The sequence below is a fragment of the Papilio xuthus genome, unplaced genomic scaffold (genome assembly GCF_000836235.2).
Source record: "Papilio xuthus unplaced genomic scaffold, Pxut_1.1 DF825946.1, whole genome shotgun sequence".
Taxonomy (NCBI): domain Eukaryota; kingdom Metazoa; phylum Arthropoda; class Insecta; order Lepidoptera; family Papilionidae; genus Papilio; species Papilio xuthus.
The window spans coordinates 10,694,015-10,713,460 of record NW_013532703.1 but is presented as its reverse complement, the minus strand read 5'-3'; the positions used below and the strand labels follow the sequence as shown (position 1 = coordinate 10,713,460).

Sequence of the window (19,446 nt, the reverse complement as noted above, 5' to 3'; positions counted from 1 at the left end):
AATAGTAGATTTCACTTAACAAATTTTTGATGGTTAACAGCGATAAGGTTACCTTATCGATTTTGAATGGGTTGCCGAACATGTGTTGTCTAACGGGCTGCGACTCGATCTCGCGCAGCTGCGGAGTCATACGCTTCAGATACTCCTGGTAGTTGCCCATCTGCGCCACCGGCATCGAATGCGCGCTGTCCTCGTCCACCAGCCGCGTATGCGCCAGCGAAGGTTGTAGGAAGTTGGCGCGCATGCGCACCACCTGTAAACATACATAGTCTTCAGTCAATAAAAATTCAATTATATAAAAATGAAATTGTTTACACTGTATTATAACATGTTCAAATCTTATAAAGTCGAAAAAAACACATTAGTATGTAAAATCTGAAACGGATTAGTTTCTACTAGTATCTAGGCAATCAAATGCATTATACCTTTGTTAAGCTCATCTTAGGGCCTTGCTGATTTATTTATTTTTTAAATCTTAATTTGATATTTTTTCAAATAGGAAATTAATTTATTTGTTACCAAACCGATCGTACCTGGTCCAAGAGATCTCTGCGTTGTATATCGAATGGGTTCCTGTAGGTGTGGGCCTGCGCCTTGTGCCGGCCGCGCGACAGTCCCACCACGAAGCCCCCGAACTCGTTCAGCTGGTCGCGCAGCGCGCTGAACTTGTCCTGCAGGGACGGGTGCGATGTCAGGTCCTTCTTCAGCGGCGATCGTGGCATTACGCGTACGCTCTCCGTCACCTGAAATATTATACATTTTTTGTCAAATGCTGTATTGGAATGCTTTCGAGCAATAGCTATTATTTACAGGACGCTTTATTTAGTTTTTAATTGATATCATTTAAAAATGTAAACATATTAATCTGGAGTGTAGAAACGTTTTAAAACAAATTACACTTCAAATTACCTTTTGATTATTCCCATTAGAGGCTTTATTGATGACGTCAGCACAGAGTTTCTCAAACTCCATTTTAGCTTGATTTTTCATTCTCTTCAAGTAATTTAAGACAGAAAAACTGAGGGAATTGTCTTGAGTATCCGGTATGAGACTTTGTACCAACGGCGCTGATGCCCCCATTTTCGTTAACGCCCTTCGAAGTGGCTGGAAATGATAAATATTTACTGTAGAAAAATCTTATTTAAACATTTTTAAAGACCAAACAATTTGTTCATTTTAAAATAAATTAAATAATTCATCTGGAATTTGAGTTACTATGCTAATAAGATCTTGGAAATATAAAAAAGAGTCTGCAAATTTAACAACTTACCACAACATAGTATGAAGGCATTCTGTCCAAATACTGTTGAAAAGCCATCTTCCATTCGGCGGTAGGTTTGCATCTGTGCACTTTGAACAGATCATCGAGCAGCGGCAGCAGAACGGGATAGTTGTACGGCAACACAAACAAATTGACGCACGTCAGATTTGTTGACGCCTTGAGGTAACCAAACGGGTGATTCACCTCAGAGTTTTTGCAGCCGCTGTTTGCGACGAAAACCTGTAATTATACATTTACAATTATTATTAAAGCAAAAAAAAAACATCAATCCCTTATGCCTACAAAACAAGTTATGTGCAATGTCAAAACAACCAAAATGAAGCATCCATTATACTTTTAAACAATTTTGTTGGAATGAAAATTGAGCTTATTGCCTCATCATCTGAAGTTCGGTATCTATCTCTGCAAGGGTTTTAATTCTAAACAATGTTTTAATGGCTAAAGGCAAAATCCATTGCGCTAAATATTTCCTATTAGATTCCTATAAAATCGCTACATCACGGTAATTTTTTTTTTTAAATAAATTCAATTATTGTAAAGTACCCACCTGCCAGCAAATAGTCGGTTGTTTCCTCGCTAGTATGAACTGTGTCAGTGGGCTCGGTTCCAGTTCGTATTTGTCAAAGGGCAAGTTGTCAATCACCATGGGCTCCTGACTGGAACACGTGAACTTGACCACGGGATGTGCGGACCGCGGGGGCTGGAAACGATAATACATATTACATCCTTTGCTAATAAAACCGACATCAAAAACATCCATCACTATAATCAAGTATGAATAATCTTTAAATTCTAATTTTTAAATTTTATTACCTGTTCCAAATATATTTTTATTATTTTAAGTTTCACACGAATGCAATAATGTTATAATATTTGTGTTAAAAATATAAGTATGAACTTAATGTAATTAACGTGATATCTTTATTGTGAAAAGCGCAAGATTTATGCTCATGCAACTATGTAAACAAACCAATAACAAATTATGTTTTGTTATATTTTATAATATAACCAACTTTTGTTGTTAACTTTCATCTTACTTACTAATATTATTAGTGCGAATGTTTAGATGGATGGATGGATGTTTGTTTGTAGGTATCTTCGTAACGGCTTAAGGGACTTCGCTGAAATTTGGCATAGATGTGAAACATATTTTGGAAAAACACATAGTCTGGAAGAACAATACTAATTATTTTTTTCAATAACGTGCGGACGGAGTCGCGGGCGACAGCTAGTAAACAAAATACTTACCAATGAGGTAGCATTGGGATCAGGTCGAAACGACTCGGGTATAGGCCAGAAGCCGACAGCGAAGCCCTTCTGCGACACTGTCCTGGGTACATATATGAGCCGGCGACAGGAATGCCAAGCCTGCGGAGCCCCGGAGCTCTGGTTCGGTGTAATCGTAGACTGGTACGGGCCGCCGTTCCATCGCTACAAGATTTTTTTTTAAATAAATGCATTAACTAAATTGACGCTTCAACAGTATTATTACAGCCTACAAATTATAAAAATACGGTAAATAAAATAAGTATAACTTTAATAGTCACTAAATAAAACCAGAGATTGTAAGTTCATTACTCTGCATAAATGGTCACATTAAAATGCTGCCAAAGAAAAAAAAGAGCAGATATTTAAAGCAGTCTATAGTAAGATTTCAGTTAAGAAATGTATTTAAAATTAAATTTTTCCTTACCCCATTTCTTTCGGCTTCACCTTCAATGTCTTTATCTACTTCATGTGTAAGATCGTCAGTTTGTTCTGTGCCATCTCTATTGTTGGTGCCATCAATGGGTGGTGGATCGGGACCAATCTTCTCAAAATTAATCACCACACCACTTTGTACCTTCTGCACTAAACTGTCGATGCACTGCATAAGCATGCGGTGAGAGGTGATGCAATATGATCGTCCTAAAAGATTTTACAAATTATATACTTTTAATTATTTTACACATAAAGTGAGCTTAGAAAAGTTAGTCATCTGGCATATTTAAACAATTTATGGTAAACTAGTAAACTAATCAACCTTAAACTTGTCCTTTAAACGTGAATAGCTTTTTTTGTAGTCTGTACGCTTTAATAAGTCACAACTTTTGATTAAGTTATTGTCACTTCAAGTAAACAACATAATCAATCAACTACCTACCTACTAACTCTTAACTGAAGTACCAACATATAAAAAATTATATGATTACATTGACTATATCAAGGAACAACTTCCATAAAAGAACAGTCTTCTAATTAACATATGTGTTACTAAATGATTCATTGTATATAAATATTATTATGTGACCAAATCACATGTAACTAGAAATTATCATTGTCACAAATTACATCCATATTTGAAATTCATTTACTCTCTTGTTCTATACAAATTTATTATATTTATTGAAAATCCCTTAAGTTAGAAAGTTAAAAGCTATAGACAGATAATATGATAAAGGATCTTTATTCAAAAAGTGTTATTATTTGTAATCCTAAAGTTTTATAACTTCTTATAGTAAACAAAAACCTATTAAACTTTTAAGTTACACAAACGTCAAAATAGAGAAATAAGAGTCAAAGGGAATGTAAACATGTCCTGCATAAATAGAAACATAAATCAGCAAAATAGTATAAAAGTATAAAAAACTTGTTTGTGTTACTGTAAGGCAGCAAAATTGAATAAATTAAAATACCATTTTCATACACTCAGTTATTGTTTTTTTTTTCTTTAACAAATAACCTAGACTTTATCACATACTCATAAAGTAGTGTCAGAAAGATGATACTCTATAGTTTTAGTAGATGTCTATTTACCCCTTACTCTTGAAGGCTATTGCGGCTATTATAAGTTTAAACACTTTGAATACTTATGATAAACTTACTAGTTTAAACAGAATGTAATCGTAAACTTATATTTACATTTATTACATATGATTCCAATTTAAACCATAGACAAACTGCTTTACACTAAAACTCAAAAATTCTAAAATATCTCCTTTATATCCTATATAATGTAAGCAACCCTCAATTTACAATTTCACTTCACTTTATCTCACAATTTTCACAAATTAAACTTTAGTAATACCATGTATGGAATTTGACATTCCTTTGATTACTTAACATTAACTTTGTATTTAAAAGAACGATAAATAATTCACTGCTGTCTAAAACATATAAAAATGCTATTTAGATTTATTGATAAAGATCATTTATATTAATTTAATAAATTTAACATAGATTTACTTTTAGAACCAGATAACAAATAGTAAATAGGAAAAGATATTTACTACCCATAAAATATGAAGATTCAACAATTCATACCATAAAAACAATTTAGGTCAAATGCCTCCTGTAACAAAGTTACTAAACTCTCATAAACAAAATATGCTTCTAAATGCAAACATTATCATAATTTATCTTAGCCCATAGTTTATTAGAGCTTGTTCAAACCAATGTCATGTCATTTAGCCCATTACAGTCCAGATATCAAGTCAATGACATTTTATTGCACAACACAAATATTCAGTCTAGTCTATGATCAAACATTAGCAAGATTGCATCAAATCTCTTTGTATGATTATATCAGCCAGCATCAACACATACACTTAAAAAAAGATAAAAAAAATATACCAAGCTGCAATTGGGCAAACAGGTCACCAGCTGTTCAGTGACCATAGATATATCTGCAACAATATATTTTGTTGCAAATGTATTGCCCACCTTTATTGGACTAAGGTGGGGATAGATTTAAATAGAAAATTTCCTTTTCCTATTTATTCACTTCCCTAATATTTTTTGTTAATTTGATTATTAGATAAATATACTTACCACCAGTAACTTCACACATAGCATCAATAGGTGATGAGTCAGAGGGCACCAAGCCAGTGTCTCTCTCGACCGCTGGTGTTCCAGACAACCTTAGCACCAAAGAGAACAGTCGTTGGTCCCATCGGAATGGTTCTCGAGTCAGTTCAGATCCAGGTATTGGACAGTTCATCGGCAGATTAAACTGAAAATACAAAAAGTTTTAGTTTCTACAACTAATTCATTATTTCCTACAAAATAGCATACTTTCGAAGTATCATGTCACCTTTTTACTGTAAGAAACAAAATGTTATCAAATTATATTTGATACTTAGCAAGATACCACTAAAACATGTTAGAAGTACTTATCAAAGTATCATGGAAAATGAAACATAAAATTTAAAACTAAATGTAAACATTGACACATATTCTGTAATTTTTCCTTATACTTGCTTATTCCAATTAGAATAAAAAAAGATTATTTGATATTTTGTAAAAGGATACTTGAAGTTATTTAAAAGCAAAACAAAGTTAAGTGAAATAAAAACTAAAAAAAAAAACTAGATAATAAAAGTAAGGATGGTGAACCCACAAACCGTTGCTTGCTTCAACCACAAGATAAGATATGACAAATATTTTAATGTTGAAATAGGAGGCCACCTTGACAAAGTTTAAAAACTAAGTGATTTGTGTGTTTGTACATTTTGACAATTTAAGAGATATTTCAAAATTTTCCTTAGTGTAAATTAGGTTTTCTAAACTAACTCATTTATAGAAATTATAACAAAAATTAGATACAAATTGTGTTCATATGCACTTATGTTGAAGGCCTAATCACTTTGGCCCCATTTTTACAAATGTAAACAACTTAATTATTAAATCAATTCTAATTGGAATTGAAATCAATTCAAATATTTTTTAAAGTATGTGATGTATACTTACTTCCTCATGAATACCAGCATTGCTAGAAAGTTTTCCTCCATCAGTAATAACAACTATTACTGAAGGCTCAAGGTAAAATGGACATCTACCTTGTCCATATGTGTCAATACCAGTTTGCATGCGGTTTATGTTTAGGACATCAAATGCATGTTTTAATGCAGCACCCATGGTGGTCAAGCCAAGGCATTGTAAATTCTTTAATTCATTAATAAAGGTTGCTAAATTCTCCTTCCAACCTGCCTGTAATTATAATTTTATCAATAAATCATTTTTTCACAGTTGTTTTTTTCATAAAGCGCATTAAATTTTATTTAAAAGTAATACATGTAGTACTGAATACAGATTATGATTAATAATAACATTGTATCGTAACACGGATATCTAGAATTTCGTATTTCCCCCCAATTCGCCATTTCGTTGTGATTCGCCTCAACCAATAGGAGTGCGACGAGAACGCAGTCGCGAGCGCTATCGCGAACGCAGCAACGGCGGAGGATCGTCCTGTTTACGTCGTGCTGTATATTTCAGTAAAATTCGCACAATCAAAGTATGTAAATGTTCTGGATTGCAGATATCAGTGCTACATGTATGGACTCTACTAAGCCGGCGTTTAAGTATTTATGGATGCTTCAATTACAAGAAAATCTACCGAAACGTGTTTACTCTGATATACTAACCTTGATGTTCGCGGGTGGCTCTTCGAAAGTTAGAAGCATATACCTATCGCCTCTGCTTTCAGGAGATCGTTGACGAACCTAAGAAACGAAATGAATAACTTCAATACACTAACACGCGATAAACAAATCGATCACAAAAATGAAACGGTTGAAGAGTCGATGACACTGCACGTACCTTTACGAACGTTTCCACAGCGCCCTTGGCTACATCGAGCAACGTTGGGCGTCCGCCCAAATAAGCTCTTTGGTTCATAGAAGCTGATGTATCTATTAAAAAGACTATTATAGTCATCGTGAAAAATTTCCTAAATATCTAAATACATTAAAATATGCGCACGCTATTATGAACTAAGAACAAAAATGGCCGCTACATTGTACGCAGACTCGCTGAGAGGCGACCGTCCGACAGCCGCTTCGACGAGCAGCTGAACAAGCTACGCCACGAAGACTCCAAAAGTACCACGTGACCTAATCATACGTTCGGTTATTCTCGGTCTCCAATGGAAAAACGTTCGGCAAAGATCGTGGGCTAGCTGCAAAGTTGCCACTATTAACAAAAATGTCTGCCTAAAAGCATTTTGTCCATTTGCCGAATAGTTTTTATTTGTAAAAATAAATAAAGCCTTTGTATCATTAAATCGTAAATAGAAAATTATTTATAGTTTTATCATAAACTCCAACCTTTCCCTTTTTAACCAAAGTTAAAGATGTAATATAAATGTAACACAATACTAACAACATATTTACAATGCATTATTATTTCTTTCGTTTTTGTTATTTTTCTACTAACGTTAAGAAGTGTACTTCTTTTCAGTGGATATGTGTTATCATGTAAATTGTGATACCTTGTCAGTAATTTCGCAGCGTTTTAAAGATGGGAAATGGGGACAAAAATTACATAAAATATGGGAGCTTTGTATGTTCGGGTAACACTGCATTGCATGTATGTGTTATAAATGCGTAATGAAATGAGTGATTCAATTTATAATAAACTTATATGATCCATTAATTTTCTCTCCTAAATTTACAAAATAATTTTATAACTCCTGTGTTGAAATACGGTTCACAGATTGTGACTTATTTGATAATATGTTTAAAAATAATTATGACGTGCCAGAAAAGGGCGGCATTTTCAAACCACTCAAACATTCTTTTGTACATAAATATTTATTTGTCACATCTAATTGATGTTCACTTGACATTACAGGACCCATAATTGTGTTAAAAATAAAACTCTTTTATGGTATCTACTTGTGCGATTTTAATTCTTCAAATAGGTATAACCCGAATTAATGTTCAAACTTCACTAGTAATAGTTTGTACTATATGTGATAAATATTTTGTAATCTAATTTTTTACTTTATGTTTTCGTTTATTTGATTGTACTATTTATTTTACATCAAACCATGTTTGTGATACTTCAACCTAAACGTAGATAAATTATGATTATTTCATTGCAGTAAAAGTAACGTGTCGCAGATAATCGAGCTTCAGGTTGCCATTTTTATTTATAGCAATGTAATGAATTAAAGAAATGAGATTTAACGTAACACCAGGTACCAACAAAAATTATTTTCTTTTCAGTTAAATAAGAATAGCAATCTGTAGTTCTGCGCATTCTAGTAAGATTACACAGAAAGTGAGAGTTAATTAAGTCCGTTGGCTTATGAACATCAGATGTAAAAAAGTAAACCTATTGTCTGTCAGTGTCATTATGCACAAACTAAGAATTTGGTTCAATATTTGTTGAATAATATAAATGTAGGGTTAGCCCGTGAACGAAGAGATATCTGTAGAATGTTATGGAAGAAGTGAGAGAGACATGTCCTGCCACACCTGTCTCGCTTCTGCCGCGGGCAAAGGGAAAAAAAACGTGATTTTGTTTACCTCTTCGGGCATAATGGTATAATTTAATCGTTATTAGCATAAGCCCGAAACGGTTGTTTTAGTTTGTAGTATTTAAGTAGGCACCTAACATTTTGTTATATTTTTACTGACATCTATAAGATTTACCCTGAGTTTTTACCGCCAAGACATCAATACAAAAACATACATGTATCATTGTCTTTTTGGAAAAGAATGAGAGGTAGGAGCGATTTTTAGTTCTCCCGTTATTAAATTAAAGATGAATAAAGATGTGATATGAGATGTTTTAAAGTTAGCTGATCGTTTCTTGCGGTATCATTTATAAACTTCAACATTGTGCGACTATTTGAGAAAAATATAGCTTCGTACAGTAATATAACAGCTTTTAATTACCTTCGAAAAATGTTCAATTATAGTTTAAGTTTATTATAATACATTTTTCTGAACAATATAGGTAAGCCTATATTACATTATATTGCTATTATGTAAATTTCAATAGCTCAATAAACATGAAATTTAAATCGTCATGCGATATAGTTACCGCGGTTTTCCAAAGCCAAAATCTACGTTTAAAACATATTGTTCTCTCTTTTTTCAACAAAGATAATGGCAGTGATGACGATATGTTTTATACAGAGATCTTGAGAAATGAAAAAAAGAAACCCACTGTTAGTTAAGTTTAAAGATTTCCTAATAAAATAAAGTATTTCAGTCTTCGACAATTTAAAAACGATACTCGAGGTACTCGTTTAAAAGGATATTTAGCAGATATTCACAGCGCATGTTGACCGCAGTAGACCATACGCAGGGAACGCCCTTTACCTTGATCCCATTACATGTTGGAGACAGCGCTGGATTACAAGCTGTTCTATTAAATTTTGATACGAATTGAAGGTATGTTGTAAGGTTGTACGTAACATTGTAAACACGTCATTTAAACGACGTTCGTGTGTCCTCCTCGCGTGGGAGAAACAGGGGGAGGGAATCTGGGGTGGCGATATAAATAAAATGTTTCTTCAAAGATTTTACTAAACATTAAGCAAATTGTCTATATTTGTGATACTTTTTAGTATAAATGAAAGGTTAATAGTATGTAAATGATGCCTATTAATGTTTTCTTAAAATCACAACTGGTTTTCAAAATAAAAAATAGGTTATAGGTTCAGTAACAAAGAGATCTCATTTTAGACAAAGGAAGAGGAGAAAAAAAATATTCGATGAAGAATTTAACCATAAAGAAGCATAATCAATAGATAGCGTTGCATTTCCATCCATTGCTTATTAAGTTCCCCAATCTACAGTCCTTTCATAGTTGAACGCAGCAATGCATATGCATACATTATTGCTTGAGGCAGAAATAAACGCCGCGGTGGCACACTTCTCGTAGACTTCCCTGCAAGTGACGTATACATGATATCTATCGACTATTTATATTATTTGGTATAATTTTCGTTTGCGTTACAAAGTGAATATTTATGAAAAATAATGATTAATGGGAAATTATAATTTATTACAAATTGATATGCATTCGTTTCATTACTTTACAAAGCAAACGTAACGCTGTTTATCCTTGGACTTGGGATTTCAGTTTCTATTTACTCGTTATAAGGCAGATGACCAGTGAAACAATATCTTTATAATATTACATATAATTTAAAAAAAACTATGTTTTGGCTAATAGCCATTGTTGAACTGGAGGAGGCTTTCTGTACTTTAGCAGATTGTTTGGTGGCCGAGCGCCAATTGCACGATATGCGAACTTCCATAGGAACGACTTATTTCAAGGTTTCCTAAAGCGGAACCTCAATTCTTGTTGCCATGGTTACGTTACCGAATCGAAATGCAACTCAGCTTTAAGGCTGCTTCGCCTTCGTTTTTTCACCATAAGGTGCCAAACGTGCAACCACCGTGAATTCGCCTTAATAGCGAAGCAACCGCTGCCCATAGAAATCCACAATTGTCAAAAATTTGATCGCCTAAAGCTTTATTGTCATTTAATCCATTTCGTTTTCTTTGAATGAATAAGAAACAATTACTCTTAAATTTATTATAACGATAGTGGTTCAGTTAGAAAGTCAATCAGAGAAGATCGACTTTACGACTTAATGAACGACAGTCGTCCATATTAGACTATAGAGAAATATACATACGAAGACTAAGATTTAGTTTTATAGTTACTAAACGACAGACTTGTCTTACACATACTCACTAAGAAATTGTTACGTACTTGTGCTTACTGCATAGTATACCGCCCGTGTTTTTAAGGATTTAATTTTTATGGAGCTTCATACATACGTAGTTTGATCTCCACTTGTGTCAGTCATCGTTCACAAGGCCATGGTGAAGTTATGTTTGAAAAATGCATTGCATGACGTGTTATGTATTATAATTCAACAAATGCTTTATGGATCCAAGATTTGTACGATATAGTTTTCTCTCAATTTAGTTTCAAGAAGAGAGAATAGATCTTTTTTTCACGTATTATCTTCCACTCGTCATATTATTATCCGGTTACATAGTGAAAATCATTGCATCTGTTCTGCAACTGGCTTTGACGTGTATGAAATTTCCAACGTTCGATTCTCAATTAAGTAAAATTTAATAACAAGATTACTTTTCGATTTAGTAAATGATAAATATATTTTTGTCGATATCAATTCAACTAGTTATTTATGCAAAGAAATCAATAAGGCCGACTGACTGTACCATTTAAACACTCAGAGAAGAGTACAAACAAAATATCACTCCATCTACGTCTAGTATATGTATAGGTATCTACAAAAATACGTACATACCCGCGATAATCCGGAGGCTACTCCGGCAGGCTACAAGAACGAAAGAAAATAATTTTCAAGAATTTGTTAAAACAATAAATAGTTTTTTATACTTATAAATATTGAGTTTCGCTTCTAACATAATCTGCGGCTATTATGCAGATAAATTGTCGTAAATAGGTCGTTTGACGCCGCGAACTAAGCTTAGAATTTTAGCGCAATATTGTACCGTGTCATTATAACATTACTTATGTTAAATAGTAAAAGTTATTAAGCGAACATAAAATGAATGCTATTTTTTCCTGAATACTAAAAAGTATAAATCAAGTTATTGAAAAAGTTATTGGCGCAGCATGCTTCGGTAACTTAATCTATAAATAGATTCTAGTTATAGATAGATAGATAATTACGGTAGGTACGATACAACTAAGCATTATTAATGCAAAAACTCCAACCTGTCTACTGTGCACTATCTATTTCTTACCCCGCACAAGTTAGATAGCATATCATATCTGTAAGCATTAGAATAGCTATAAGTCAGCGTGGGCAAAATGTCCTGATGATCTTCCAATAGCTTTACAGAGTTGACGGTTAATTACAAGAGATTGAAATAGGTTCAATATTTTCCTTTTCTTAATAATCACAGTTTGCCTTGAAGGCGTATTCACACTTTCACCAGACTTAGGTAAAAGACTGTAGAAGGTAATGCAGAATGCGCTAAGCTCATGAGTCTTTAAATTAAGATCAGGGAGTTTATTTGGCTAAAGTTAATCCTTTATAGTTTTAGTGTTAAGTGTACAACGGGCAGGTATGAAAGGATGGCTAAAAACCTCGTACAAAGAATAATTATACTGATTCAGGTTTCATTTGTAGAGCGGGACAATAATCGTCATAGCGTTGTTCGTAAAATAAATATAAGCCAACATTTTTATAATCTTGTTTATTTTTTAGTTATATGAATATTACTCGATTTCAACTTTTTTTGCAAAATATTACATTATTTTATGAAGTAAATTCTTCGAAAACGTAACGTTTTAACCATCTGTCAGTCTTAGTTGTCAAACCTGGCCAAACCTGTTGCATCGATTTTCGTTGCCGAACGTACATTGTATAGTGTTGTTAAATATTTTATTGATTTTCCTATTCCTATGGAAAATTGTTATTGGAGAATGTGAATAAAGTTTTATCTATTACAAAACAAATAGCGCAAGAACAAGATATTGTTTCAAAATGGATGCAGTATTGCAAAAGTTCAATTCTGTTCTTTTTTATGATGATCCTAGATCTGCTGATCATGAAACCTTATACAAGAATTGGGGAAAATATGGAAACCAAGAAGAAAGACGAAAGGAGATTTTGAATTTACAGAAAGGGTAAAATATGTTGTAATTTTTAAAGAACAATGCAGTGGTTTTCATTATACCTAAAAGTGAATAATTGGTTGAAATTTTTTGAGCCCGAGTATTTGAGAATCAGTGGTCATCTGTTATTAAATTAGTTTTTATAAATTTACAATTATAACCATAAAATGTTTTTGGAAAAATCTGATCATAGAAGAGAAATTAAGTTTATTGTCTTATAAAGTATTTGAATTTGGATTATTATTTTTTTTTAACTATCTCTTGCAGGGGCAGAAATGATAGCCTTGATCAATTTAGAGGAATATTGGATTTTTCAAGGAATACTGTTGGTAATTCAGCACACAGATATGAAAGGGTAATACATACATTACTATTTTCTTTAGTTTTCTATTAAAAAACATTCAAGAATTGCTACTACCTTACCAAAATTATAAATGTGAATGTCTAGATGGATGGATGGATGGATGTTTTTTTAAGGTATCTCTGGAACAGCTGCATGGATCTCGCAGAAATTTGGCATGGATACATTGCCTGGAAGAACACATAGGCTACTAATTATGTTTTTTTTTCACTGCTAGTAGCAAATAAATTAATGTTAATTTAATTAATAATTGAAATCAATTAGTTTAACATTTTTATTCCACTTTTGTAGCAGCCCGCCTATAGGCCAAATATCTATGTTGCTGGTTTTAATAAAGCCCCGCCCACCTATAAGAATGTTCTAATGATGTCAGAATGGATGGTTGAGAGGCCAGAAGATTTCAATGAAAATTGGTTTGTAGTACCATGCCCTAAAGGTATCAGAGTACTCATTGTTTCCGATAGAGTAAGTAATAACAATTTATTTACAACTAGTGTAGTATAAACTCAGGATGCATATAATATTAGAAAAAATCGTCATATACTTCCAGAATATGATATATTTGCATCGATAATAAAAACTTGTTTTAAAACTTTTCTGTTCATCTCTCTGTCCCTAAATCTGCATTTGTTCAGTTTAATCTCTGAAACAATTGTCAGATTTTGACAGGACTTAGCTTATGTGTGTTACTTTATTTTATTCTTCTTCTTTTATTGTTCTAGAATCCCTTTTTATATATGCATTAGAAAAATTTCTGTTGTATTTTTCAGGGCATTACTAAACTTTATGGCAAACATGGTCAATTTATAAAGGAATTGCGCACAGTTTTGCCGGGAGGCAATACTGGCGATTATGTCCTTAGAAGTGGAAACTTCTCTGTATTGGATGGATTTTATTTAGAAAAAAGTAATACACTTTTTGTGCTGGACCTTCTCGCTTGGAATAGTCAGCCAATGACCAACGGAGAGGTAAGCAGTTTTATAACTTAACTTTTAAAGAATAAATCATCGAATAATTATTAAATGGTGACAGATTTTGCAGTTAATTTTTTTTTAATTATGATTTCTTATTTATGTTACATAAAAATACTGATATAAAATTTATTTAAAATTTCAGGCTCAATTTAGACAGTTTTGGTTGCAAACGCATCTACTGGAAATTGAGGGATTACAAACAATCTCGAAGAAAAACAACATTAAGATTAAACTCTTACCTTCTGTGCCATGCTACAGAGACTACTTTAATGGGTAAGTTTCCTTTCCAGGGGAGTAAGGCAATGACAATTTGTGTCACTTCCCTTATTGCAACTTGCTTATATGAACACATTTAGTGCCAGAGATTCTGTGAGATTCTTTGACAAGTTCAATTTCATACTATAAAATTGTAGTAGAATTAAAAATGTTCAATATTTTAAAGTATAATTTTATTATAACAGGTTTATGATGAAGTATCCACATTTTGAATCTAACTTTCCTCCGTTGGATGGATTGTTGTTCTATCACAAACTGGCTAACTACTCTGCCGGACAAACTCCGCTTGTTGGCTGGCTCTATCCTTACATGGTGAGGGAAGTGTTGGGATATGGTAAGTGTTTTGAAATATACAGGGCTTGACATTGTTGGATAGTCTAGAAATTATGGAATTATTATGATTGCATCGTCAATCAAATGAATCTTTTTAAATACGGAATACAATTAAACTTTATCTTGAATTTGAACACTGTACTCTTATTAAGTCTTCAGACATAATAACTAATTTTATAGAAAATTTATTATAATAAATTTAAATGTATTTGACTATTGATTTCTGTTATGTAATATATAGAATTATTCAGTTTGTAAATAATTAAACTTACTTGATGATATGATGGTACTTTATTGATTCTGTATTGTTACTTTACTTAATTTTCAGATATAGCAGTGAATCCTATATATATGAGAGAAAGACCTCGAACTTATATAGATCAAGCGACTTTCATACAAGAATTTACACAAGATTCACACAAGAAAAGGCGCAATAACCGAAATGCATCGACTTCTATGGAGACCGAAACTGTTAAAGAGGTATTTTAAATATAATATTTTATTTGTGATTTCTGCATATTATAGCACAGAAACTTAATAAAAGCAAAAAAAAAACCTTTTGGTGTCATGCGGTAAAAAATATGATTAAAATTATGTTCATATTGAAATCATTGGTGGACAGTCAGCTTTTTTCATTTTTAAAAAATTAATTGCTACTTATTGGAAGGTAATGTAATATAATCAAGTGAATGTATCAATGATTAATTATTTTCGAGATGACGTCACCATCGGCCATATATTTACCGATTGGTGAGCAATGGCAAGTGAGTGCGATAAAAACCAGTGGCACCGAGTTTTTGTTCGAGGTGAGACGTTCGAGGCATGATATATGTAAACCATATTATATACTGCTATATGTTTAGATGTCAATTATATATAAAGGGCCGCATAGTCCCTTTGTGTCATGATTTAAATTCTAGGCAAGATAACGCGTGGCTCATGCGAATGACTTTGTCATTATGTTGTTTGGCACAAAGAGATTAGTATTGCGTTCAATGAGAAGAATGCAGTTGTTTTTTATTTTTTTATTTTGGAAGTGGCTTTGCGAAAGGTGTTTTGTTATGAGCCGTTTTTATTTTGCTCCAGTTATTTTTGGTTATTTAAATTCTTGTCAATTATGAAAAATTAATGGTTCTTATAAATGTCTATTGCAATTGCATGGTTTGTATTGTCTTCATTGTTTAGATTGCAAAAACTATCAATTGCATTTATGTCTTTGTATGAAGTTATATATAACTAGCGGTCGCCCTCGATTTCGTCTGCGAAGGATAAAAAAAATAGCCTATGACATTCCCGTATACATCAGTTATGTTATCGTCACAGTCAATATCGGCCCCGCAGTTTCTGAGAGAAATTGATTTTTTATTATTTAGCACTACATGATATTATGATTTTATTATAGTTCATACAGACACTATAATTATAGTTATTGTATAGATTCCTTTAAGGGGTTTTAGTGTCACGGAGTATCTTGCTTACCATATTGTGGAAACCAAATTTGGTATATGGACAATATACAGGGTGTTCCTTAAGTGTTGGATCAAAAGTTTTATGAGAGTTGAGGAGTTCTCTTGAATTAGTTCAGCTATTTTAATGAGTCTATAATATATTTTTTTTTATGAAAAAATTGCTTTCACATGTTGTAATTAGTTGGTGTTGTATTTTTAATATCCATTTTTTTTATCTTGATCTTTACCAGATCTAAAGATTTTCTCACGTTGTTCGTATGTCTAAATGTTTGATGTTGTTGCTATAGTTATTTAAATAAATTGTTAGTCGACAAGTAAATTTATGTATTTCAGATAGAAACACCTAAACCAATGCCGGTGCAGGAACAACAACAACAACCCCGGAACAGATATTACTAGAAAACAGTTGTAATATAATAACACATTTTTATTACTTATTCATATTAGTTATGTATATGCGAAGAAATTCATGTATGCTACATAGTTTGACGACTTTAAATACAAGACTATGTGTGACTATGTTTATTAAACTATTCAAACTTTCATGAGACATTATAATAAACTTATATAAATACGGATAAAACACTCACGTATGGTCATCCGGTGGCGGCACCGACTTGTTTTGAGCCCATCCTGGCCCTTCATCAGGGTGAGTGTGACTGGTATTATTTCGCAGACGCGGCCCCCAGCTCGCTGATGAGCTGTTTTAAGACTAGTTTCTATGTAAATTAATAAAAAAAAATATGTGTATTAAAACTAACGCGCACTTAGCAGCGCATTGCATTTTTTGTGGAATGAAAGGGTCTCTTGGGAGGAGAAACTAGTATATAGCAGTTCTAATTATGAGTTTTGTATACGACATATAGAAATAATTTGGGTGTTAAAATTAAGTAGTAAGACTGTAACATATGTTTTTATTTTCTGGCAAAAACACTTGGGTTGATTTTTATTTTGTTTTCACCATTTTTTTTTCGTAATTTTTTGGAATATTAATGACCATATGTAATTTTATAAATACATAGTTTTTAGCGATGTTTTGTTACAAATACGTTGACATATTTTGGTTATGTAAAGGAATTCTATTTTTAATCTGTAAATGTTAGACTAGATATGTTATAACGTAGTTAAAAAGTTTGTAAGCTATTCTATGATAGATTCGGAATTATAAACATCGATGTTTTTAGCTACATTTAGCTATATCTACTCTTAATATAATCATATATGTAATGTTTCTATGGAATAAATGGTAATCAATTCAAAAGGGTGTTATTTTTAGCTGTTACTACATAGATTAATAACTTTTCATATTATTTTTTTGAGTTGTGTAGAAGACAACAACAATAATCACGCCCATAACCTAGAGAGGTAGGCAGAGACCAATATCCATTTAGAGTGGTCCTAACACAACTCTCTCGTTTCTTTGCTTGAGGAATATGTAATTGCTTATATAATTGCATAAAATTGCTTGCTATAAGGAGGAAAAATCAATATTAATATAAACTAATGTCTGACACAAAATATTCTTTGTATAAATCTTACAAAAAACCTGCTTTTTTATACATATTATTAATGTAAAAATCAGTATTTGCCATCTTTATAATTGATTTAATAAAATGAAACATGTTTTTGTACAAGTGGAAACCCGCTGTTATAAAAACATTCTCATACTCAGAATTACGCGTTATTCGTTTCTTCCATTTCTAATTAAATGACCAAGTATTCGGATCAGTTTGATCCCTTGTCATGTTAAATGAAATAGGGTCGATTAATTTTATCCGTTGAAGTTATCTATCCAAAATAGCTACGATAAAATTGTTTATTAGTGTCAAAAACGTATAATTAAAAAAAATATGATACATTAGTAAACATTTTAGGCATCAAACAGTTTAATAACCGTAATAAATATCTTAGAAGATTTCCTTTCATATATAGTCGACAAACAGTCGTTAAGATTTTATTGCGTCTATACATATTGCTAAATTAGTATTTTTTTCATCTCCAAGCCTGTGTTAATAGCCAACTTAATTATTAATAGCTATAATTCAATATATTCTAGACGACCTCGCTTCAAGGTAAGAAATGTTACACTGCGAGTCCTAGGATAAATTTTCACTTCACTTTCACTAGAATTTAAAGTATTTGTTAAGGGATTGTAGTTATAGTATAGTGTATATATATATATATATATATATATATATATATATATATATATATATATATATAGTTATAGGAAGTTATAGGGATTTTTTATTTAATTATCGTAGATGACAGGCGGGATGTTAATACTAAAGGTACGCGCCCAATGACCCGCGCGGTACGCACACGGCCCGCAACGGATTTTAGTTAGCTCTGTACGATTTTACATAGCACTGCGTCCATCCGCGCCGCCCGCATCGAAAGACAAAGCGATTTGCAACTAAGAAAGGCGTATTTTAATGGGGTTCTTTTAACCCTCCTTTTATACTCATTGGGGCCTTCTGCACTGTATTAGCTGCACTAACTTGTATGTGCAATTTCAAAATATAATTATCGATTTTTTCAAGTTTGAAGTTCATCGGTTTAAAGCTGGCTGGTAAGTCATTGTGATGTTCATTGTTGCTCACCGTTAATTAGTGTACTTTTAATAAGAATAATAGATTTTCAAAACACGTTTTTTAATGTACTGTACCTTTTATATCTGGTACCTTTGTTTATTTGGGTGGATAAGATTTTTCATAGCGCATACTAGGACAAAAATACGTTTACATGGAACTGTTCGAAATTAGTTTTTGTGATTGCATTATTTTTAATATGCAAAGCCTTTGTGGGATAGAGCGGTTCACAAAATGTTTATTCAATGATATGAAATAACGTATTCATAAAATGCATTCAGTTCTACATAAGGTGGGTTCATATCCATAAAATCGTTGGTTTCTGCGACCAAAATTTATGTATAAAACATATTGTTATCTCTGTTTTGTCAAAGAGTAAGAAAGGGATGACGATATTTTTATACAGGGATTTAAGTCAGAAACAAACAATACGTTAGGAACCTACATAATATAAATCATCGGATGTGAGAACATGTTTTCTCAGTATTAGCATAAACTCTGAAATTACGGCAAATTATTTCGTCTACAGTATTATGCGGTGAAAATAATAATTTGCATATAAATAAAGTTTTAAATAAGCTTGTTATTTTACGTTGTTCCACGTCGTACTTTTGTCATTACAGCAAACATTCTTGTTTTACGATTCTCAGTGGTAATACATTTTTAACGTTAATTATATTTCAAACTACTTTGCGAGTTTATTCGTTACATACAAAAAAATATTTCCACTTTATAATATTAGTAGATTAGTTAA

The 19,446-nt window shown here is 32.2% G+C and overlaps 2 protein-coding genes and 1 long non-coding RNA gene across 4 annotated transcripts in view; 2 read left to right on the top strand and 1 right to left on the bottom strand.

The window, feature by feature from the left end:
* The window catches only part of IntS6 (integrator complex subunit 6), an 11,117-nt gene extending 3,896 nt beyond the window's left edge, over positions 1–7,221 (bottom strand). Inside the window, exons 1-11 of the mRNA XM_013321599.1 lie at positions 6,863–7,221; positions 6,688–6,765; positions 6,011–6,250; positions 5,093–5,273; positions 2,976–3,190; positions 2,531–2,713; positions 1,830–1,982; positions 1,271–1,501; positions 910–1,104; positions 534–743; positions 53–253 (exon numbers count right to left, since the gene is read on the bottom strand). Of these exons, the coding sequence (XP_013177053.1) occupies positions 53–253; positions 534–743; positions 910–1,104; positions 1,271–1,501; positions 1,830–1,982; positions 2,531–2,713; positions 2,976–3,190; positions 5,093–5,273; positions 6,011–6,250; positions 6,688–6,765; positions 6,863–6,979 (2,004 nt within the window). The 5' untranslated portion in view covers positions 6,980–7,221. The remainder of the gene's footprint in view (positions 1–52; positions 254–533; positions 744–909; positions 1,105–1,270; positions 1,502–1,829; positions 1,983–2,530; positions 2,714–2,975; positions 3,191–5,092; positions 5,274–6,010; positions 6,251–6,687; positions 6,766–6,862) is intronic.
* A 1,192-nt stretch (positions 7,222–8,413) lies between these two features.
* LOC106124216 (uncharacterized) lies at positions 8,414–10,031 on the top strand. Its single transcript, XR_001228193.1, has 3 exons — positions 8,414–8,590; positions 9,266–9,447; positions 9,742–10,031. It is a non-coding gene; the product is annotated as an uncharacterized LOC106124216 (long non-coding RNA).
* A 2,362-nt stretch (positions 10,032–12,393) lies between these two features.
* Positions 12,394–16,686, top strand: Snup (snurportin-1). Of its 2 annotated transcripts, none has more exons than XM_013321934.1 (8): positions 12,394–12,700; positions 12,956–13,043; positions 13,341–13,514; positions 13,820–14,017; positions 14,166–14,296; positions 14,485–14,633; positions 14,961–15,112; positions 16,435–16,686. In XM_013321934.1, the coding sequence occupies exons 1-8, from the start codon at positions 12,558–12,560 to the stop codon at positions 16,498–16,500; spliced, it is 1,101 nt and encodes a 366-aa protein (XP_013177388.1). In that variant the 5' UTR covers positions 12,394–12,557; the 3' UTR covers positions 16,501–16,686. The 2 variants fall into 2 exon arrangements, with proteins under 2 accessions (XP_013177388.1, XP_013177387.1); XM_013321933.1 differs by lacking the exon at positions 16,435–16,686 and adding an exon at positions 15,349–15,976.
* The last annotated feature ends 2,760 nt before the right edge of the window (positions 16,687–19,446 follow it).